The sequence below is a fragment of the Chamaea fasciata genome, unplaced genomic scaffold, assembly GCF_029207755.1.
Source record: "Chamaea fasciata isolate MVZ Bird 193981 ecotype frontalis unplaced genomic scaffold, bChaFas1.0.hap1 SCAF_4, whole genome shotgun sequence".
NCBI lineage: Eukaryota > Metazoa > Chordata > Aves > Passeriformes > Sylviidae > Chamaea > Chamaea fasciata.
Window position 1 is genome coordinate 20205680 of NW_027094089.1, and position 23606 is coordinate 20229285.

Below are 23606 nucleotides of genomic sequence, written 5' to 3' on the forward strand. Positions count from 1 at the left end.
CCTTATTAGAAATTACCAGAATGCGAAGCATGATACGTAGAAGAATTCAAAGTATTGTGATAGTCAAAAGAATGCTTATATGCCCACTCAAGTTCACACAAACACTAAATCAACATCAGCATGCTAAGCATCCCACATTTATTTGTTTTTTCCTTCATCACCCAAAAAAGGCACCCTGGCACACAGAAGAGAAGACGGCAAAGAAATAACAAAATTTTTTGGAGTACTGAGATGTGTAGGGTGAGGACTGTCAATAAACATTGACTCAAAGTAAGTCAGAGATGACAGGCAGGTAGGAAGTGAACACCAGCAATATGAGTTGCTGAGAAGCATGCTTTTTGCTCAGGTGTAAGTGTAAGAATATGAAAGCAAAACATATCACCCAACCAGCATCATATCTGAGCCATCCAAAGGTTTAACTGATTTATTTTAACTGTCACAGAAAAGAGTGGGAGGGGAAGACAAGAAGGGAAAATAAGAAATAGATAAAAGCTTCAAGAGAATCCACCTGCCTTCCCTTGCTGGAAAACCAGTCCACAAGCCCTTTAGTTCAGAAATATCATTTTATTTTTTTGTCTTTGCCATACAAGAGAGGCCCAGAAGACCTATGAAGTTTCACAGAGCTGCTGCATTACAAATAAATAACAATAACCTACTTAATCTCTTCTTAATGCAGCCCTGAAGGGAATGCAGGTAAGACTATCAACCGGCAGCATTTATTCAGCGGAACTTCAACAATGGCTCACAGCCAAAAATTCCTATCCCTCCTCCAAAGTGTCTGTTGGCTTCAACAGAGCAAATACAAACTTCAAGATTTGGATCATAAACTGTTAAAGAAGTTTTGTTACAAAAGGAGGAGAAAGAAGAGCATGTAACTGTGTAAGCACAGCAAGAGACTTTGCATCAGATCCAACAAAAGCAGTGGAAGTGGGTGGAAAACAATTGAAGAGAAAAACAAAACCATGATTGCAACACAGGCTAGAGATCTCGAGAGCTCCTGCTCCCTGTGCTGCTGCCTTGCTGCAGCTCAGAGATGGCAAGGGCTGTGGTAAATGCCATCCCCTTTCCAGCTTCTCCCCCACATCCTGTGCAGAGAAGGGCTGGGTGGGATGGGATTGCCTGGTCCCGAGGACCTGCTCCATGTCAGGCTGTAGAAGAATGTGACAGATGCAAATGGGCTTTGAGAGAGAAAGTAAAAATGTCACACCAAAACCACACTTACAGCAACCAGTTTTTCAGGAGACACATTCACTCCTTTCCCATCTTCTTCTTCCGGCTCTTCATTTTCCTTATTGTCAGTGCAAGAGACAGAGTCTTGGACTGAGCAAGTGCTGAGCAAGTCTGGCAAACTGGTAGATGGATACTTCAAAAGATCCCCCTCAGAAGATTCCTACCCGAGACACAACACAACACATTACATCATGTGCAGAAAAACACCAGTGGCACAGTAAAACTGCTCCATCTCACCAGCCCAATGTGAGCTCCCTGGTAATCCTCCCCATGTTACAAATTTCCATGTGCTCAAACTTTTAATGGCCTGGTTATAAAAAGCAGGTTTTAAAGTGTATACATAGTAAACACAGGCCAATACACTCTTAAAACATTTAGATTTCATAAAGAAGAATTTAAAATAAATGCTTCTTGAGCAGCCTGTTCCTCCCCAGTTTGGGTTTAGTACACATCACTGAGAGTGAACTGAGAGTTGACAGACCTCATTACTCATTCCACTGCATCCGAAATCACAGCCTCTTCTCCTGTTCCCTCCCTATGGGTGTTCCCTTCACATGTTTATCTACCTACACATGTAAGAATAATACACTGACAACCCTACTTAAGACAATACAATGAAAATTGACCCATTGATCCTCTACCAACTCAGTCCTGATGCTCAGGCATCTGCTTCCAGTCTTTGCCATGTTTTCTGACAAGCAAACGTGCCTCAGCCAAAAGCAGTGGCCAGATAGACTCGCTGCTTTCAGAACAAATTCTGTGTTACTGATCACTCACCAGACCAAAAGGTAAAGCTGCATTCCTATACTAACAAATAATGCCCAGAGGGAGCTGCTAGGGAACACTTCACCTATCTACACCTTTTCTGGGGCTGCCAGAAATATGGCAGAGGCTGTATTCCCTCCTACCTGCCTTTCCAACCCCCCCTTCCAGGGACATGAAAACTGTCGGAGTGCACAGAGCACAGGACAAGCAGATTCACAGCCTGATCAGGAAAGTGAAGCTTTATGCCCTAAGCTTATGCTGGTGATTATTTTGATGAGGTCACCATAGGAACAAGCACTTAATTTTAAGGAGAAATAAATGCAGTCTACTGCCTTGTGCTTTAGCAGAGTCCAGCTGTCAAAAGGAAATACAAAATGTACCTACTTTAGGTTGAAGTGCAGTGTTTCCAGAATAAACACTTGTGGGGTTAATGCCAGACTGTGACCCCAAAGAAGGTCTGCAATGAACTTCAATGTCTAACAGAAAAGTTAGAGAAGTCACAGACTCCTAATTTTGAATATGGTGGAATAGAGCCTTGACAAACATGTGCATGCAGCATCCAGGAAAGCCTTAAGAGCATCCAGACATTAAGGCTACAAAAACCTGCTTTGGGATGGCTGGGGAAATCTGAAGGTGAAGGTAAGAAAAAAATTTAAAATACTGATACAGTAGCTTGCTGACACCCTGGAAATGCAGGTATACAAGTGCCCTGTTTGGGTTGAGGTGTTCCTGTCACCATCTCAAAGACCCTGGCAACCCCCACTCTGCAGGCAGCTCCTAATTTGAGATCTCTATGTTCTTCTGGGAGTCAATTGGCCACCCACCAAACACCTGCAGCAATCCAGGTCCAGGGGAGGCAGGATATGACCAATGGAGAAGACTAAATAGAGGTGAGCAGGATTTTCTTAAACAAAGAAGAAAAATATTATGTAATATCCCCTCAACCTCTTCTGTGATCAAGGCAGAACAAAGAGTCTAACTGATAAATGAGTTCCACTCTCATTTCCCTGAAATTTCATGTTCCTTTATCTGTAAGAGCTCCACTGCACATTATTAACAAGGACAAAATAAGGAACTCAAGCCAAGAGATCATCATCAAGAAATCTCAGGCACACAGATACGACAGAGATGAGAGGTACACAGGTGTGCAGGCAGGAAGCAGAAGAGGCTTGAAACAGCCTGCTTTACTTAGCATATCATTTTAAGAAAATGGTTTTGGCCAAAACTTAGGGAATGTCTGCATGAATACTCATCTGCACACTGAGTGACAGTGACAGTACAAGCAAATCATTAATTTCGTCTATACTATGCTGATTTGCCACAGATTTATGGCAGCTACTGATGTATTTCCCCTTGCTGTGCACTAGATTGAGAGCAGCAAATGTGCACATGCGATTCCCTATGGAAAATACGCCCTTTTCACACAGTGCTTGCACAAAACATTTGTGGAAGTACATTTGTGAGACCACCCAGGAGATGTCTGTACCTTGCTAGAGACCACCAGCTGCACCAGGCCAGCGGCCGAGCGGAGGAGGGCCACGGCATCCTGGTGGGAGAGCCCCACCAGCGACTGCCCGTTGATCATGAGGAGCTCATCGCCAGCCATCAGCCTGCCATCCCTGCAGAAACAGAGTGGGAACACAGAGCTGTGGGGTGGTTCTACCACAGTGCTGGGCTCTGGTGGAACGTGGTGGGGTATGGAGGTATGGACAACGTGATCTCAATAAGCTAAGCTTGCACTGATCAGTGCAGTATTACTTTCTAGAAAGGTGCCCTCAGGAAATCGTTGTTATAACCAGGGGCATTTCACCCTCTTTTCAGGGCTGAGACCCCACAAGTTTTCTCTGTGACCCACTGGACTAGGTCAGGGAACAGCAGCAAGCCCCATCTCCACTCAATCAGGAACAGCAGGCCTCTCAGTGAGCACCCTGGGGTTGTGCAACTGATCACATGGGAAAGGCACATCCTCCAACAAGGGACATGGGGAAAAAAACCCTACAAGCCATCAGGCTTCTTGGTTTTCCCTCCACCACCAAGGAAGTGTTTGATCCGTACAGTTTGGACAAAACCTTCTAGAAGAAGCTTTAGTAATCAAACACAAAAATGAATTTTTAGTCTGACAATGCCATATTGTCACCCTCACACCATGGGAGGGCAAAACCCCTAAACTCTTCTCATGAACCCAGATAACAGTGATGGCCGTGGATATTCCATCACGCCCACCACCATGAAGGCACCACTGTCGCCTCACCTGTGTGCAGAGCCGCCTTCCTCCACATGGGTGATGATGATGCTGTGAGGGGACCGCTTCGATCCTCTGCCTCCTGTTATCTGGATTCCCAGCCCGTCCATCCCCTTCACGATGTGCATCTTCCATATCCGGCAACCTTCTCGCTGAGAGAAAATGTGCAGAAAGTCCTTCACTTTGGATACGGAACACCAAGAGAGGGCTGCGAGGTTACAGGAGGGAGCTATTTAGCACCTTGCTGCCCATCACCACACATCTGTATAGCCCAAGCTATACTGGTGTTTCTGCTGAGCTTTGCTATGTTAGCTGTGGTCCAAGTGAAGCAGGCAGAAAGGAGGAGGCAGCACAGAGAAGGGTCAGCACGTAGAAGTTTCCTTGTAGGAGTGTTTGCAGCTTTTCTGAGCCATGAAGAGGTGCTGCGCTCAATACCCTGATCCTTCCTGGAGCAACCAGCGGCCTCAAACCCCTTCGCCAAAACTCAAGGATGAGCCGTGCAGGGCTGCAGAGGAGCAAGATGTGGTTCAAGGGGGACCTTGAACATCAGGTGGTACAGCTGCTGTTGCAGCAGGGACCAGACTCACATCACACAGCAGTGCTCCCCTCTCCAGAGGGGTTTGCAGGATTTGAGACACAGGAAGAAAATCACCAACTTCAAATTATCAGCTGCCAACCAAGTATTTCTTACTGGGCAGCTGTCCCACAGATTGTAAATAATAAATTTACCCACTGTGGAGAATAATTTTCAGTATTAACAAGGTAATAAGCAATGTTCAGGACACCTTTATTGGTTTTGGTTATTTTTAATTGCTATAAAGATTTAACGAAAAAGCAGTTTACAAACTCCAGAACAATATGAAATGCAAAACAGAAATCAGCTCCCTTGAGCCCTCCCGGCGGGACTGGGCACAAGGAAACACAAGTGTGACAGTATCAGCTGAGCAAAAAAGGAAACAGAAAAACAAGCAAGCCAGACAAGTAAGGCAGTTGCCAGGACACTGTCAGAGAGGGGAAGAACCAGGACTACAGAATTATGAAAAAGCCTTGGAAGTTTTTGAGCTCGCATGACAGCAAAATGCACAATTTTGGAGGCAATTTTTAAGCCATGTGTTGGAGTCACCAGGCACCAGGTCAGCTATTTCTGACTGGGTGCGTTATGCACACAAGTAACATTCTTGCAGTACCCAAACGCCCAAGTAGCAAAGATGATTAAAATTTCATAGCAAACTGTGAGGAGCATGCACAAATTGCTGCTTGTTTCTGAGAAGGAGAACTGCTAAATATATCGGCAAACCCAAGGGTTGTGGCAGTAACCTGCAGATTTTAGGGCACTGTTGTTTATCAGAGTATTAAGTGAAGAAAATGTGGGTTTTTTTCCCCTTGATCCCCACAACTTTTAGATATATGACTTTTTCAGATAAAGGAACAAAGAGGTCAGTATCTACAACAATTTCTCAAGAATAAAGTGAAAAATAATGAGAATAATTAATAATTATCAATACTAACATTACTAATGTTAACATGAATGTTAATAATAACAACAATTATGATATTCATGAATCCCAGCCCTTAGACCACAGGTTGGAGAAACAGAAAAACCAAACCGGGTTCCATAAGAGGTGACCCAAAAGTTTGAGCCTGAAAACATATACCTGTGGGTAATTTGATAACTTGAAAGCCTTGGTGGGCAATAAGATGGGCAATATCCCAGCAGGCTTAACCGGGATCTTCAATGCCTTCACAAAAGCCCAGTCTCCTGCTGAATAACAGGACATGTCAGGACAGAGGATGCTTTAAAATAAATTAGAGTGACACATGAGACACTGTGTTAAATGCAGTGGCGAGAGTCAACTATATTTATCCAGTTAAAAAACAGAACAGAACTCCAGCATGAAAATGCTCCAGAGAAGTTTTATTGCTATGAAGTACCTTGCACACATAATGAAGACAGTGCAACGGAAAAATACAACCTCTCTGCCTCCCCCAACCAAGCCCAGGCTGAAAGAATGACCATCCATTCTTGTGCTAAGATGCCGCTTTGAATGTCCCGTTGTTAAATCCAGTTTGGAAGCAGACTTTCCAATAAAGTTTAACAATACAGCCATAAAATTCCTTTTAATGCCTTGCAAAAGCTTTTTGAAATTTAAGTTACACCAAGGCCCATGATGTGCCTGCCTTGCACTCCTTAGCACTCTTCACCATCACATATTTTACTACAAAAATTCCCAAATTTATTCTTAATTGACCAATTCTCAAATATTCATATACAGAGCACTTAATAAGAGCAAATAGCAAGACTCTGCTGTTCTTTATGTAAGTACCAATCTCATTCCCTTTAAATGCCCACTAAAATCAAAAACCCTTGCAAAGTAATCAAAAGCACTTGCGAAGTAAAGTACTAAGTGAAAAAATGGGCAGAAAAACACATTCACAATAAAGACAACAAAACCATCTGCCACATGCCCAAACCTGTATTTCTTTCACTCATTTTCAAATGCCACTGTCTCCAACCCCTGTGTAAGAAAAGGCTGTCCCCCTCAGTCCTTGGCCAACTGCAGGCATTTCACTGGGAATAAACAACTCAGCGTTGTCAGCTGGAAATCAGAACCCCTCACTGTTTCTTCCCTTTTCTTCATAAAACATTCATAGGTCTTCACTTAACCATGTGCTGAAAGCAAACGCCCCCCACCAACACACATACCTCTGAGGGATGTTACTCCCAGACTTTGAAAGCTATGTATTGAAGAGCAGACTGCCAGCCTTTCCTTGAGGCCTATGGAGAAAGGGGGTGTCCAGCACAACCCCCCTTTCCTCCTCATGAAGCTGCTGTGTTTTTTGTACAGAGCAGCATGGGATACTTCACAGCTGGCTAAAAATGGTGCTGCTTTGAATGTGCATCTTATGTGAGCCCATCAAGGAAAGCCTTAATAGTAAAACTCTGTGCCAATTCCAAGGATTTGTAAATGCATTTACATTTTACTTAAAGCTGGTTTTGTTGAGTTATTGGGGACTCCCAGGTTCAACTACACAAAGCCTAAATGCTTTAAAAAATAAGAAAAGAAAAAAAGAAGCAGTAATGAATGTGTTTATTTCTGAGAATTTTTGAAATATCCCATTTTCAAGCTTTCCTCCATGAAAAAAAAGACTACTAGCTCACTAAGTCTTCAAATGAAAGCCAGGATTCTGGTGCATTCACTCCACTCCAGAGACTTGCAATACCCAAAGGAAAATCCAAGTGTAGTTAGATTTGGCATTTTGCAGGTATGATGTCACTGCCCTTGGAGCCTGCTTAATCCCTGTCCAGAGGACGAGTTTAAATGCTGACGTCTTTTCTTTGATCAGCTGCACGATTCCAGTTGCTGCTCAGCTGCTGTCAGTTCCACATTTCTATTAACATCTGAATTTCCTATCCTCTCAGAATAATTCTCACAGCTACACTTATAAATAACTTAGAATAACCTCCCCCCAGCTTTGTTCACCAGTGACACAAGAAATCTGTACACGTGCGCTCACAGCTCTTGGTGCAAAAGCACTTCAAGCACAAAGCACAGATATGCTGATGCCAGCTCAGTCTCAAACTCCAGAAATCCTCATCAAGGACAGAGAGCGAGGCACTATCAGCTCCCACTGCAGCCAGGGACCAGCTCATATCCAGCCTTGATTACTCCTTAGGAGACTAAACTATATTCCTTAGCCAAAGGCAGGTTACAGGCACTGTGTGTAGCACTTGAGAACAGGCTCATGACATAAGATGAATACTTGGATATCACAATCCAAAAACTATCATGCAATTCACCTGAGATTTGGCCAAGACAGACACTCAGAAAGACATGCTTGCTTTGAGAGTTTCAAAGCAGTAAGAAGCAAATAAATTATTGTTAGGGACTTAAATGAACAAACCTTAACTCTGCCCAGATCCACCCCACGGACTTTGCCTGTAATCCCAGGCAGCAGCAGCCCTGCCTACATGGATTCCTCCCAACAAGGGAGTTCATGGACATGATGAGCCAACTTTTGCCAAAGTCAGTCTCAGAGGAAGAGATGAGATTGGGTCATTTCTTGAAACCCCTTCCAGACTTGCATTTTTGACTTCCCTCACACAGCAAGCAGAAACACAAACGGTCAAGTCAGCCTGCACCTGGACTAATAGCTGATTTCTGTTCTCCACAGTTACATCACTCTTAGTGACTCAACTTTCCTCCCAACATGGCTCTTTCAAGCAGGCAGCCCTTTTTTCCAGATTTTTCCACTGGATCGGATCAACTTCAAAGTGCCTATGTTACAAATAATTAAAATGTTTTAAAAGACAGTATGAATATTCTACTTGGAATAAATTGCAAAGTGGGGGGCCCACAGGGGAGGGGTCATTTCACGTGACAGACCGCAAGTGAGGATAGAATATACAACTGGCAGCTTCCAGAGGGTCCCCACAGGCCATTTTTTCTCCACCATGAAGCCATTGTACATCCAGGCAGCCTCTGCTGAGAGTGGGGCTACATCTGGAATAAACTAAGAGTGCTGTAGATCAGAATGGGAGCGCGCTGCTGGCACGACATGGGGAAGCTTGCCTTCCGCCTGCTCTGAGTGCACACCATCAAACACTCCATTTCATAAGCACATCATTAATAAAACAAAAAGGAACGGTTTTTTGCTCCGAGTGTTGAGGGAAATAAATAAATAAATGAGCAAAAGACATTGGAGCCATTCTTTCTCCCACTTCCCCTTCACTAGCTAATTGCAGGGGATTTTAAAGGGGTTTGACTTCTTTTGACTGTGCTGTGTTCAAGAAGCTGCAAATCTGTATATACAAAAGAAAAAAAATTGCTTTGAAATCTTTAATAAAAGACAAGCTTGGCAGGAGCAAGATGTAAACAAATGGAAAACAAAAACACTGTAAGTAGTTAAAAAACCAGACAGTAAAATGGAAAATGTAAAATAGTTGTCTACGAAAAAGCACTTTCTGTCACAGCAGCAATTCAGATGAAGCTGATATAAATATGTAACAATTTTAAAACAAAAACAGAGATAAGCCCTGATAAGAATATCAATAACCACGGAAAGTCTGTATGCACACACTGACTGGCTGACTGACATGGACCTGAATGCAGCCCACGGGATGTCTCCCTCCCTCCACAATTCAATGTGGATTTTTACTGCAGGCACCAGTGCCCACTTACAAACTTCACAGGGTTTCCCATTAGCAGCAGCAGAAGCAAGCTATGAGATCTTCCTCACCAGCCATGAAGCTGCTCTGATAATGTGACACTGAAGAGAAAGTTCCACGTTCCATGCATTATAAAAATTTACTTCAATAAGCTTCACAGCAGCTGGCAACCAGCATGCTGATCACACAGAACTGAAAACCAGCACAAAATGCCCCGAACAGAAACACGTGACATTCACACCTGTAGTGCAACCTGAACAGGGAGAAAGAACATTGGGATGGCTACACCAGCACACACCACTGCCCAGCATCCTTCACTGATGTGAGATAAATTAAAAGCAGTACTTCCAGCTCCCTGCCCCACCTTGGATCACATCATGCCTCCTCCCACTATTCCCCAGCAGGTAGGTGAGACAGACAGACCAGTACCTGGCGAATTTACTTGCACCATCACATTCTAGGTGAGCAGCTTGAATGCATCAGTCTTAAGATACAGTAAAAAGTCATCACTCTTCACATCGCAGATATTAATGTGAATAACTCAGTACCAGAAAATCATGCCAAAAATCTGATTTTTTGCAGATTCATAACAAAGCAATTATTTCATTAGTGGATAATGAGTGTATTTTTAATCTGATCTTAGCCAGGTTATTTTTAAGGCTGATCGGAAAGAAGGACTCCTGCTTTCATCTACTATCCTGAGTTTTGTTTTCATTGTTGCACAAGCAAGCTAAACAACTCTAAGATAAATAAAAAGCAGGGGAGGAAAATACTCTTAAGTTTCTTTATCAATAAATTATTCCAATATAGGAGTTATTTGTCCATCCTTACCGCCTCTGGAAATTTCTTAATGCTGAACTATTACAGCCTCTGGCTTCTACCTCTGAATGATACGAGCCATACAGTGTGTCTCCTACACTACTTAAAAGAGGGGGGAAATCCCCAAACCCAACAGGAATCACACAATATTGACGATATAAATTCTCCATGTCCTCAATGTAGGAGCCAGGAGCACAGACACAACTGTGATTGCGTTCAAGTGTCGGCTCCTGATCTCACAAGTCCCATTGCTTGGACAAACAGCCACCAGACACTTGGCATCTTTTCACTAAAATGTGAGTACTTTCCCCATGAAAAGAGAAGTGTCCTGGGGGATGAAGCCTGGGGAACAGTAAAAAGTGAAAACATACCCTCTCTCAAACACAAACACATAATTAAAATACAAAACAGGCAGCACAGCAGAGTGGGTGAAAATTCCACGACTTTAAGCAAGACTGTTGCCCAGTGATCCATCTCCCGAGACAGACTGCTTGTTGACATCATTTCTTTGGCAAGGTCTTTAAACATTTTATCAGCCAGTGCAAGCACCTGAACTATACTATACCATAAGCACCCCTTACAAAAATCTGCTGGAATCATTTGTCATCCTGAACCATCACCATCTGGATTGCACTCTCTGAACTATTCCACTCTTGCCATCAGCTGAATCATTATTGTGAGATCAGACAAGGGATTTTCTCCTCTGTCTCTGACCCTGGGGAGTTTATGTCTGGCAATTGCCCCTAAGGAGCTCAGGCTTTTAAAGGCTACAGGTGTTTGCACTCCACTGAGTACCTCACCCAGTCTCATGCTCTTGGTGGGCTTTCGAGAATGGACGGTTTGTTTGTCTGAGGTTTCTCAGAAAACACCCTTGCAACCTGCAGCAGATTAAAGCCCAACCTAGAGTAGGTCACCACACACTGGCGTCAGCTGAAGAGTGGTGTCTCTTGGGGACTGGTATTATATCTGTCCACAGCAGGAATGTTTTGGGTTTGCTAAGTGCTTTCAGCACTCTGCCTCAAAAATTAAGCTCTGCAATTCCAACAAATGCCTGAAACGTTACAGCACCTAAGCAGAGAACATACTCTATTTTTAGGCATGTCCACTTGGTTTCAACTATTCGCACTTAATGATTAAAACATAAAATGGTGTGAACTTGAATTTCAGCTAAAGCTAGTCATTTGCATTTCAGTTGTGGGTTTGCTGTATCTTTAATGGCACACAAAATATTAAGGAAATAGGCCCAAACACCCACTTTCTGTGTAGGTGGGAAATGCTTTCATAGGTGTGCTTTCACCTATGGTTTATGATAGCTGAATATGGCTGAAACCTCCTGCAACAGAACCTTGAACATTCCTGTGCTGCCTTTGGGGACAGCTCATTTCCAAGAGTGAAGACCCCGTTTCAAGGTGACACAATAAAACCAACACACTGTAACTTATCCATTACCAGACTATCTCTACATCCAAGAACCCTTCAAAAATTCAGTACAAAAACAAGATAAAAAGACAGCTTGCTACTCAAAGTCTACAGCACCACAGCTGCAGCTATCACTTAAATCACAGCAAAGGCAGGCAGAATCTTGTCAGTTGAAAAAATTTGGCAGCAAGTGACTTAACCCCAGAAAATTGTGACAATTGTTGTTTTATGGCAAGGTGGAACATAACTGGCAGCAAAAGTATTAACTGTAATTTCACTGCTAGTTACATCAAAGCACCTCCTAAAACCCCAAGCAAAAACAAGGCCAAGTTTTGTCAGTGCCATACAGCTACAATTAAAAGAGACCCCTTGTCCCTAAGAGTTTACAACCCAAAAACAGGCAACAAAGAGGGAAGTCATGCACATTAAAACTTCAAGACCGTAGATAACCCCAGGACCTATGTTAATGAAAGTTGGAAGAAAACACAACAGATAAAAAGACATTAAGAACGGAATCAGATTCTGAGGAAGGCCCTTAGATGACTATAAGTATCTACATTAACACCTAAAACCAGTGTTATTTATGTCTAAACCATGCATCATAAGAATCCCATAAAAGCCTTGATGAAACAGTAATTACTGCTTAGGTTGCCAAAAAAAATTGATGCAAAGCACCTTAGCTTCAGTTGCTTCACTGGACTACCTTGCTCACCGCAAGTTTTACATTTTGGTACAGCAAAAGGGTGAGAATTTTTTTCCCATCAAGTTTAACAAAATGGTAAAATGCTTAAAGCCATTACATTATCTCAAGCCTCATGTTTTGATTCCTGTAATGTGCTATTAGCCTTCCTCTTCTGCTTGGCAAGATAAGGAATACTTTCCACTAACCAAAAGTCAAGGTAATGCTGCTATTTACCAACACTAATTGGCAAGTACTGCTGTAGAAAGGCAGTCAGCCTTCCCTAACTGCAAAGTAAAATGCAATTCAAAAGCATTCACCCCCATCTGAGAAGAGCCATGTCAGTAAGAAAGTAATAATGGCCCCAAAGAATGAAGAGAGCTGCTGATAAAATGTACCATGCAGTATAAAAGCAAGTCGTGGCTAGCTCTCTACATAGACATGTCTGCGTGCACCTGCGCACAGGCTCACATGTCTGGAGAGGGCTGTGGTCTGTGTAAGCTGGGCTCAGTTGGGCTGTAAGAGCAAAGCCGGTTGGTAGGCACACTGCCCTGGGGGCCGAGACCAGAGCAATAGGGTTAACAGCATGGAGCCAAGATCCTGAAGCACTGCTATAACCCAAACCTGCCCAAAAACCTCTAGGAGGTTGCCTTCCTCTTTCTCTCCTTTTGTTGACAGATGGTACACTGGCTTCAAAAGAGCATCACACACAGTTTGCAGAACGAACAGACACTGTCGATGTTTCCATGCTGGAAAAGCATCCCACCACAACCCCACCCGACAGTGCCACCACCACCCAGGACAACCTGAACTCCTCCACTGCCATGTATCTTTGCCACTGGAGAAATACTGAAATGCACAGCCCCAGCCCCTCTCACCTGCCTCCCTTAACTGTTAGAGCATTTTCACTCTGCCCAATGTCCTTTACACAGTTTCCACCAGTCACTGATAAATTTGGATCTGGATTTCAAGACCTTAATAATTTGGATGCTTATAAAGAAGTAAGAGAATTCAAGGGCATTCTGGGGGTGTCTTGTTTTTTGCCTTTTTACAGATGGGTTTTTAAGGGCTTTCAGAACATCCTGCTCGGGCTGGAGGAAGCCAAGATGGCTAATCTGTTCTGGTACAAGTCATCTTTGTCCAAGCTTCCGCTGGTTTCATCAATGAAAGCCAGACCTGGCCAAACCTGAATGCCAAACTTCTCATCATGTCAGCCAAACCTGGATCAGTTTCAGTTCCCTTTGACAAGCAGACTCCAGCCCCTCACACTCCTCATCTGGTCTTTGCAAACCTCAGTCCTGCTTCTGATCCCTGCCCATGCCAGCTGGCCATCTCTGGGCACTCCTCAGGGGCTGAACAACCACAGAAGCAGTTCACAAATCTTCCAAAAAGACCAGGACACAGAAACTGAGAACAAAACTGAGGGATTCTGTCCTACCAGTCAACACAGTGAAACCACAGGACTGATATATTGTGAGGAAGGCTCACAGTTTTCTTTATCATTTTTAGTGGACTCCAGCAGCCCCTTCCCATATTCCTCTTCCATCTGTGCCTGTATAATTACCCTGCAAAACTACCTGTCTCAGGCCACTGAATAAAAGAAGCAAACTTTGATACCTGTGTTTAAGCTCCCCAGTCTTCACAGGATGTGATGGGTCATTACTTCAGCTCAGAGACTGCCTAATCTTAAATCATTGCCCTTGACTCCCATTGCTGCCAGCCTAGGTCCTCTCAAAGGTCAGGTCTGCTTTCCAGATCTTAAGAGATCTTCCTGTCAGGCAGATCTGACAGCTTTGCTGCTTTGAATCCCTAAATTTTAAAAAGTCATTTAGGTTCACCCTAAAAATATTGCAGCATAACTTAACCACCTGTAAACATTAAATGCTGCCTGCTTATTGACAGGTACAATATTTACTGAGGGTTACATACCAGCAGACAGCCTAGCAGATTTGTTTATATACAGCGATAGCAATGCCAAATGCAAGGAGAGACAGATCGAGATCTGAGAGATGAAAGCAAGCCTGAAGAAGGGGACTGGCACACACACACAAACCAGTAACACAGCAATCTCCTGGCAGGTTCACTCAACAAACAGTATTCATCTTGCCTGTTGTTTTATGATCCCGAATTGCTGTTATGAGCAGCACGCACAGAGAAGATGGGAGAGAAAACTGCAGAACAACCCCATGCTTGTGGGAGAAGTGCCCTAAAGGAAAAGGCACTGAAACAGCATGTAGATGCCTCAAAAGCTCTCCCAGCACAACATCCCCTAGGCAATGGCCTTGAGCTGGCCACTAGGAGCAGCACAGCAGTGGCTAAAGACATGCAGATCAACCCAACATCTTCTCCCCTATTTTGGTTACAACTTCAAACTAACTTCCGACAGAGAGGAAAAAAAAAAGAATTTTCCTGGACTCCACATTTCAGTTTCAGTAAAGCTCCAGTCCTCCTTCTGGGGTGGGAAAAGAGCAGTGGAGAGCACCATTGAGGTCCTCCCACATCCATGCTGGTCCCTGAGTAGCTTCTCAAAGCTGTTCCTCCCACCTGCAGCCAACCTCTAGTCTGCCACAGGCTGGTTCTCCCCCTGAAAGCAGATACAGTGCTCCCTAAGAGCACAGGGCTGACAGCCCTGGATTTTCTATTAGTCAACTTGTGGAGGAGATGGCGAGCATGGGACAGGCAGGGGAGATGGACCTGCTTTCCCCATGGAGAGGTTGCCCTGCCAATGCACCTTGTCCCTGCTCAGGAGGAGATAACCTGTGGCTACGGGAGGTTTGGCTCGCACTTTGAAGCTTGGAAGGAGGCTGCAACTTCTGACAGGACATCCTGGATGCTGTTTTCAAAAGGCTCCTGACACAACTGGATCTCATATGCCTGAGTGCTAGGTCATGCTTTGAAAATGGAGCTGCCTTTTTTCTTTTTTTTTTTTAACAGAAAATAAATAATTTCAAAAATTTTATTCACTGTCCCTATCCAATACTTATTAAGAAACTGAATTAAGTCACTCATTATTCTGATAGCAGCTACTCTGCAGATGCTGTAAGTGATGGGCCTCTATAAGGCCCCATGGACTTTAAAAAGCAAAGACTGAGCTAGGCATGCTATTCAGGCTCCAGCTATTCACATTTCTCCTCATTCAAATGTCAGGAAAATGTAATTAGTACTGACACAGACAGAGGTCATATTTCTAAGCAAAATACTAGGGGGGGAAGGAAATTTAAAAACAAACAAACAAAAAAAAACACAAAAAAAAAAAAAAAAAAAAAAAAAAAAAAAAAAACCAAACAAAAAAACCAACCCCAAACAAACCCAAAAACTGGAGAAGCAATTTTACTAAATGACACTACACCACAACTGAACAGATTATAGCTCTTGAATTTTTCCAGTGCCTCAACTGTGTTTGCACGTTTTACAAAACCATCCTGTATGTGCTTTGCATTAAAAATGTATTTATTGCTCACATTGATATATATACGTTCTGACTTTAATAATTTACTCCTCAGACCAAAATTATTCAAAACATCAAGGTAGCACTAGCATGAGATGGCTTGGGATCAAGAGTTTCTCTTTATATATATATTTGGCTTTCTACTTCAAAAAAAGTCTGATCAACTTCATTTATAACATGTGTTTAATTACACATCTTCAGAGCAGATTCAAGAATCCTTTATATGGACCAGAACTTTCAAAATACCAAATAATTCATTTATTTATTTTTAAGCTTTTCATGTTTTCTTTCAGAATGACTACAGTTATGAGGCTTCCAAGAACACACATACAAACATGCTACTCTTTCTGTTGCCCCATAAAATCCAACACATCTCACTGATGTGAAGAGCAAGTTTTTGCAATTACGCTTCTTTAAAATCCAGAGAGTATTTTTAATTCCTTTTAGCTCTTATGAAGTACTTCAAATTAAATTACTGTAACTTTCCAACCACGATCACCACTACCCTGGAGTAGTGCTGAGGAGCACTAATTCAGAGGGCATGTTTAATCCCCTGCTTTTATCAACAGAATTTAGTGATGAGATGTCCATTCACAGTACTTTGTTACCAGCTTTGAAGTCTTAAAACCAAAACCAGCTGCTGCAGCCAGCCCCAAGCCCAACAAAGCAGCCTTCATCTGTTTATACTATCAGTGCCTCTGGAAGGATTGGCAGACAGTGCTTCTGGTGATAGATGCACACTGAAACCTGATCAAGGCTTGGGTTATTTTCCTCCATCCAGCAATGCATCAATTCTAGACAGGCAACAAACCCCAAAATCTCCATTAGGACGAGAGAAGCAATGAAAGCCCCAATCCCACTGCCATCCCAAATATTAACAAATTGTTCATCTCCTCAGCTCTGAGCAAAATCCACAATTACTTCCATGTGGTTCCCAGACACTGGCCAATCAAGTTTCGTAACATGAATACATGCAACATGGTCTGGTGCATCAAAAAGGGAAGCTTCAATCTCAATGCTAACATGAACTGTAAGGTGACATCAAGTCCAGGCAGAGCTAAACATGAAGCCCCAAAGGACAAAATTACCGTCTTCTACTGACACCTCCTGCTCCAGTGTTGCAGGGTCATCAGCTGTCTCAACAAAAAATCCTGAGGCCAACCCTGACAGGTCAAGAGATAGAAGGACCTACCCTCCATCAGAGATGGTGTATGACAGAGGTTTCCAACAATTATTATTTAACTCTCCAATCCTCACGCCCCTCTGTTTTAAACTCCATCCCACAGCTGGGTGCCCTGACAGCTTGTATTGTCACCTACAGGCTCAGCCCAAGGTCAGAGCATTGAAACCAGAGAACTGCCTGAGAAATCAACCTAATTTGTTTGCACACTTGCTTTCTTCTCTAGAAGAACCAAAGCAAACATACCTGGGTAGCCTGGTCCCCAATGTCTGGCATGCCAGCATCTGACAGCCTTCCCCGGTACAGTGCCCCGGTGCCCTGGTGTTGCTCCTCCCCATTGCTCTCTGCTTCAGACGTCTCTGGTTGAGCAACCTCCACCTCCATCGGGGTGTAGTGCCCGTTCCCGTGCTCTGAGCCCAGCTTCTCCTTGCTGTCCTTGCTGCCCGGCGTCCTGGTGATGACCCCGAATTTCCTGGTCCTTTTCCCATTTTGAGCAGCCCTGTCCCCAGGCTCGGGGCTGGGCTTGGCTTTGGGGTCGCAGCTGTTGCTGTTGTTGCCGTTGGAGGGAGGCAGAGGGGCTTTGCGTTTGATGCGGCGTAACATGATCAGGTAGACAAAGCCGCCATTCCAGCACTGCTCGGCCAGGTAACTGCAAGGGAAAGGGAAGCGTGAGGATCACTGACCACTCACCCTACAGTGCCCACATCCCACCCCAGCAGCCCATCTCACTGTGCCCCATGATGTTCATACACTGTCTCAGCCAGCTGATTACCTGGTGTATGTAATCACATTAGGATAACTCGAGGCATTGGCAAACACTCTTCCTCCCCAGCATCAGAAGAAAATATCAGGAATAATTAACAACCACCCAGGCTGATCCCACCCAGCATAACATGACAGCTGGTAAATGCCACCAGTTTACATGCCCTGACCTCCATATATGCAGCTCAGCAACATGTAAAAGTGGAGTGAGGAAGGCAGAGCAGAGAATGCTTCCAGCAGAGTATTAAAATAAAGAAGTATTTTCTAAAAGAAATTGAAAATCAGGCAGGATTCATTTGTGCAGAGGCCCATAGAGTGTCTGCATCTGAAACGAGCCTCCTTAGTGAAACTAATCTTCTGCTTCATGCGTATTTGCCACTGGGATGTGGCCACTAAGAAAACAAGTATCAGCCACTAGGGTAAGCAGGCATAGCACCAATAGCCCCAGTACAGAAAAGCACAGCACTGCAAGGTATCCCAGCTGCTTTACAGGGACATGGAAATCAGGTGGGTTTCCATCATAGCAGGCATATTCCAATCAAAACACAGGCCAAGTCATCTCAGTTGTGCAAGGAGCAGACCCCAGGTTCTCCTACCAGACCAAAGCATCACCTCCCCTCCCAAAGTCTCTGGATATGCCTTGGAGGAATTAACATTTCTGCTTCAAACAAAGCCTCCATGACCTTACAGAAACTGCACCTACTGATGCAAAAGGGAAATCTAACTTCATGCTTCTTTTAGGAAAGGATATACCTCAACCCAAATTCTTGAAATATTTGGGTTCTGAGCCAAGGGTGTAACCAACTGAGAGTAGAAACAAGCTGGAATTTGTACGTAGCAGGTTTGTATGTGCCCTTTCACACTAATTTAGGCCCCAAAACTATATTGCCTTTTTCACTAGTGAAGGCAGCATGAGTTTCCCAGAGCTTCAAATAAGCCTCTGCTGTACCTGCAACGAAATGAACTCTTCACTAACTCGGAGCAGTTGCTGAGCCTACAGCTTTTAGAGGAGATGAGAAACTAGGTGTGGAGTTGAACCACAGATCATAAGAGAAAACAGCACAGCACTTGTGCTTGAGAGAGGAGGAACCACTCAGGAGTCTGCCACCAAGCTTCCCCCCCCTGCTGCTTGTAGGCTAATTTTCCATTTCCCTTTCTTAAAAATTGTTTGGCCATAAAATAATTCCTTCCAACTTAATCCTGCACAGAGGTGACTTAATGGCAAAACAGGAAAAGCAGCTATGATAACCCCTGAAGCAAAGGAATGAGGAAAGCACTCTCAACTACTCAAAGTAAGCCAGACCAGCCTGGCAGTGGCTGGAAGTAATATGATGGGTGTGTGTTTCTGTCCAGGGACAAGAGCTGGTATTTTCACTCCACTTCTTCCAAAAGCTTCAATATCCCCCACAGACAACATCAGCATTCAAATCACTTATATTTAATTAGGAAGACTGATGTTCAAATGAATACCACAACTAAATAACCTTAAAAGCAGCCCTGGAGCCACAGACAGGAAGGACAAGTATGCTTACTGTGCCAAAGTTCCCAATGAATACAAATCGAACTCTAACTCCCTGGACAGTCCTTTCAGTTTTCAGCAGGCAATCCTTTTTTTCCTCCCCTACCCCCAGACATAAAGAATATTTAAATAAAGCCCTAAACCCATCTTTTTGCAAACAGCTGGAAGCAGACACCCAACAAGCCCCACCAGTTGAGAAATCTCTGCAGCAAAGGTCAACTGTCTGCGTGGCCACAAGGTGACACTTGGCTCTGGGAGACACACAAAGCTGGCAGGGCCTGAAGGGTTAGCGTAGAAAAAAAAAAAATCCTGAGCTAACGTGGAAGCATTTTTGATTATCAAGTTAAAAGAAGAATTCTCTTAATCAACGAAAAAGGGGCAGTTCTGTTCCAGAAACAATACGGGCTGCCTGTTTTTCACATTTATCTTTCAACTCAAATTTCAAGGCAGCCAGTAAAGTTGATTAAAATTCATTACTTTTGCTTGCAGCAATACCACTGCACTCTGATCCATCACACATAAGCCTGATAGCACTGCTTCTCCTGGCACATGGAAACAGGAAGGTGGCTCCTCTTCCCATAGTCTTGTGGCTTACGTGGCTGCTGCCCACCCTGTCTTTACGCAGGGTCAACTCTGCCTGACTTGTTTCTGTGCAGGTGCATTTATGTGGAGCTTTTTGAAACACCAATCTCTGAACTAATTACTGATGTATTTTTTTAGTGCCAGCAACCAAGTGCATGCACATCAACTACTTGATTTAGGAAGTATATGGAACAAGAGGGAACTTTGTATAAGTCCAAATAAAGTAATTCTAGAGAGGCAAAAATAATTTACTATTTCACCTCCACTCATGGCCCATTTATTCTGTTCATAAAGCGTAAAGCTCTAAGAAAAAAGGGAGGGTTTTCCCCTATCCACTCTTCATACACAATCATCCCTTCAGTCTGGAGCAGGGTTACAGCAAGTGGTTATAGATGCAGCTGCACTGAAGTCAGCAGAGCTGTGCTGATTTACTCCATATGTTGAGATGGCCTGCATGTTCCAGGCATGCAGCCTGCAGTAACTCATGGGCTTATGTCTTCTTGAGTACTTCTCAGCAGTTCAAAGAACACAGTAAGTTTCCATGAAGAAAGAAAAGTATTCTCTAGGTCAGTGAGCAATTATCTTTGTATGGCAGCAAGTCACTACATACAGTGGATGATGCCAGGTATTTCTGGACAGACTAAGTCCTGCTGGGACCAGTGATGCAGTAAGTAGCATCATTATCTCAAAAGTTTGTTTCAAACCAAAGACCAGGACAACCGGCACCAACAGAACAGTAAACTCATACCACAAGACAGGAGACAAGTTGAAAATAATATACTAAGAAATTGTGGTCATTTTATCATATTGCCCTCCCAAGACAGGAATGATAACCAAGGAGCCTGAGCCACCTGCAATTTCTGCTAAGTACATGCCAGCTACTTAGTTGGCTTCCTTTGCCTTTTCCTTTTTTTCCTGTTTGAGCAAAAAGCACAAAAACCACCAGGGGAGCATAGCAAGTTCTCAACACTGTACAAAGAGCAGGTAAGGTTGTATTAGATGAGTGAGAACCTTCAGATTTTAAATTGTTTTCTACCAATCTGGAAGCATCCTGTGCCAGAAGAAAGTAGTGGGACAGACTCAATAAAATGTAATTATACAGTCTCTGGACAGCAGAAAACTGCAAAAAAGATAGACAGGATCTCAAATCCCCCTTCTCAAGGAGTTTAACGTGTGCAATGCAGAAAAGCCTTTTTTTTTTTTTTTAGATTGGGTCCCTGTAGAGCACTCACAGAGATTTTGGCAAACCATACACCAACAGTGTCTGATGCAGGGCAGGATCAGAGCTGATGAGCATAGGCAGCAGCTCTCAGCACAGATGTGGAGAATCAGCTGCAACCTCTCAATTGTCACTCAGTTTGAACACAGACCTTAGCTTGGATGGAGAAGGTGTGCGGACAAAAAACATCCCTAATTCAGCTTTGATTTATCTAAATCCACATTTTCTGTATTTTCCAGTCTTTGCAAGGTAGTGTCAAGTCTCCCTGGCACAGCTGGGAGTCCCTTCAGACACTGAAGCATCATCTCCACAAACAGGATCTTAAAAAATCACTGAAATATGGCTTGGAAACATTTCTTACTGACATGCTCAGAAGGAAGGACCACCCAGCTGCTCCTGCTGCTTTGATCTCACCCTGGCACCAGTGCTGGTAAAACCCCAACCCTTATAAAACATAAACCTTAAGCAGTGGGGAAGACTTGTTCTTCTCTGTAGTGGAGAAACCATGAAAACGTTAATAATCCTTAAAACCAAAGGAAAATTGTTTTGCACTTGAAACAGAGCTAGTAAGTTACCACTTGCAATGCTCAAGCACAGGCTGGAAAATGCAACCTGTAGCTGCTATCAAAGAACATTTAATACCCTTTTTGTATCACAGCTATAAAGGCAGAAACACATGTTCACTTCCTTGGGAGACTATTTTGAGTTATTCAGCCAAAGCCCGTTTTTTCCCTACACAGCTGAACTAACTGCTGTGATCATAAAAACTGATAAAACTCACTAAGTTTATTCCAACTTCCTTGGCACACACGTGAAGTGTCAGACTTGGAAAGAGTGTCTTAGACTAGGTAAGTAATTTTGTCCCTTTTTTACATATATATATATGAGTGTGTGCATCTATAAATATAAAGGTTTACTGACTTGACAAGAGCATGCTGCAACAAGCCACATCCTACCTCTCTTGAACAAATACAGACAGCCACACTGAGCCATGGAAAAATCAAAGCAGATCCAGCAGCTGTAAGAAAGCATCTGGATCCACTTTAGGGTCAGAAATATTGAAGTATGTTTATTTTACACTAATAATACTATTTAGCATTTCTCCAGAAACCTTCATCCTCACAGATCAGAAACTGTTTTGGAAATGATACACACAGAGCACCACTGACATCTCATCAGCCAGCCCATTGTGCAGCTCACCAAGACAGAGCAGAAACCTCAGTCGAGACGACCACTTTCAGAGCCCTTGCCTAGCCCTCCCGTGGCTTATAATGTCCTTTGCAGGACAGACAGACCACTAATTTCTATGCTCCTCTCTGAAGGACTTCGGCATGGTAAAATGTCTTGAAACTCAATCTTCTTCAGGCTGGAAAGATGAAGGGCAGTGCAAATCCTCACAGAAACCTCCAGCCCCAAGGGGGATTTTAAAAGATAAACTTAACATTTCTCCATGACACCTGCAAATGAGCTAACTTGCTTTTCAGGTATGGCAAATTAATGACTAACAGATAGTGACTGATGGATCCTGATGAAACCCTCACCTCACTGCCATCACTGTGCAAGAACATCCGTCACACTAAGGATTGCTTTTGACAAGCACCAATGGGAATTTTCCACAGATTGCCACGTCTTCAACCAGGAGTCAAGCCTGCCTTAATGTCTGCAGGCAAAAGGGAACATCGACTGACAAAGACCAGGGCAAACTTTGCTGCATTCAAGCTTGCAAGAGGTTCCACCTCCTGAGAGCTGCAAAGACACCTAATGACCAGCTGTCTCATCTGCCACCTTGGAGGATTAAGCTCACCAGCCATAATTTATCCTGGCAGAAAGCAATGGTTAAGCTGGCTATTCCTTCAACATAGTCTTGCGCACAGAGCTGAAGCACACCAGGAATGACTTGATCCAATATCTCATCACCAACAAGCCCTTTCCTGCCCCAGGCTCTGCAGGCAGTGCCACACACAAGGGACACAATGTTCTCTGCCTCCCTTAATAAACTTCAGAAAAAGCAGAAAGGGCAAAGGAGAACTCAGTCATGGAGCTCAACTACTAATCACACCCCAGGGAGAGCATTCAAACGGTGCAGGGAACACAGCAGGTGCTCCCAATACCCCTTTTCAGGATAAGCAACCCTCAGCCCTCAGCTTGTGGCCAAGGTTAAGCAGCAACACCTCTATATCTCACAGAGGCCATGGTTCTCTATGGCACACTGCATTTTTCTAAGGACAGCCAAACTGGCAGCTTTCTGAAAAACAAAACTCTGAATCCAGTGGTTTTTGTCCATGGCATGTTTTTCACATTTAAATTTATAGCTAAGAATGCAACTAGATTTAGCAAAATTTTGAAGAAAAGGCAGCTTTTGAAGTTACATTTCAAGGTATATTTAGTAAGACTGGCAGGAGGCCTTGGGCAAGACCTCCTTGCGCACTGTGAAATCTTGAACTCTCAGGATTGGTGGAAAGGGAGCAGAGGGAGGATTGTTGCTGTACTTTCGTGGACTCCATGCCTGCCAACGGCTTTTTCTGGAAGATGGAATTGTGACACAGGACCAAGACAAAGCCTGGTGAGACACCTC

General features: G+C 43.6%; 1 protein-coding gene across 3 annotated transcripts in view; it reads right to left on the reverse strand.

Moving 5' to 3' along the window:
* Positions 1 to 23606, reverse strand: part of PDZD2 (PDZ domain containing 2) — a 137822-nt gene that overhangs the window by 51051 nt on the left and 63165 nt on the right. For 2 of the 3 annotated variants that reach the window (XM_066181028.1, XM_066181027.1), the window contains exons 2-5: positions 17196 to 17598; positions 4247 to 4389; positions 3482 to 3614; positions 1223 to 1390 (exon numbers count right to left, since the gene is read on the reverse strand). In XM_066181028.1, coding sequence (XP_066037125.1) covers positions 1223 to 1390; positions 3482 to 3614; positions 4247 to 4389; positions 17196 to 17598 — 847 coding nt within the window. The remainder of the gene's footprint in view (positions 1 to 1222; positions 1391 to 3481; positions 3615 to 4246; positions 4390 to 17195; positions 17599 to 23606) is intronic. The other variant, XM_066181029.1, reaches the window with a different exon arrangement.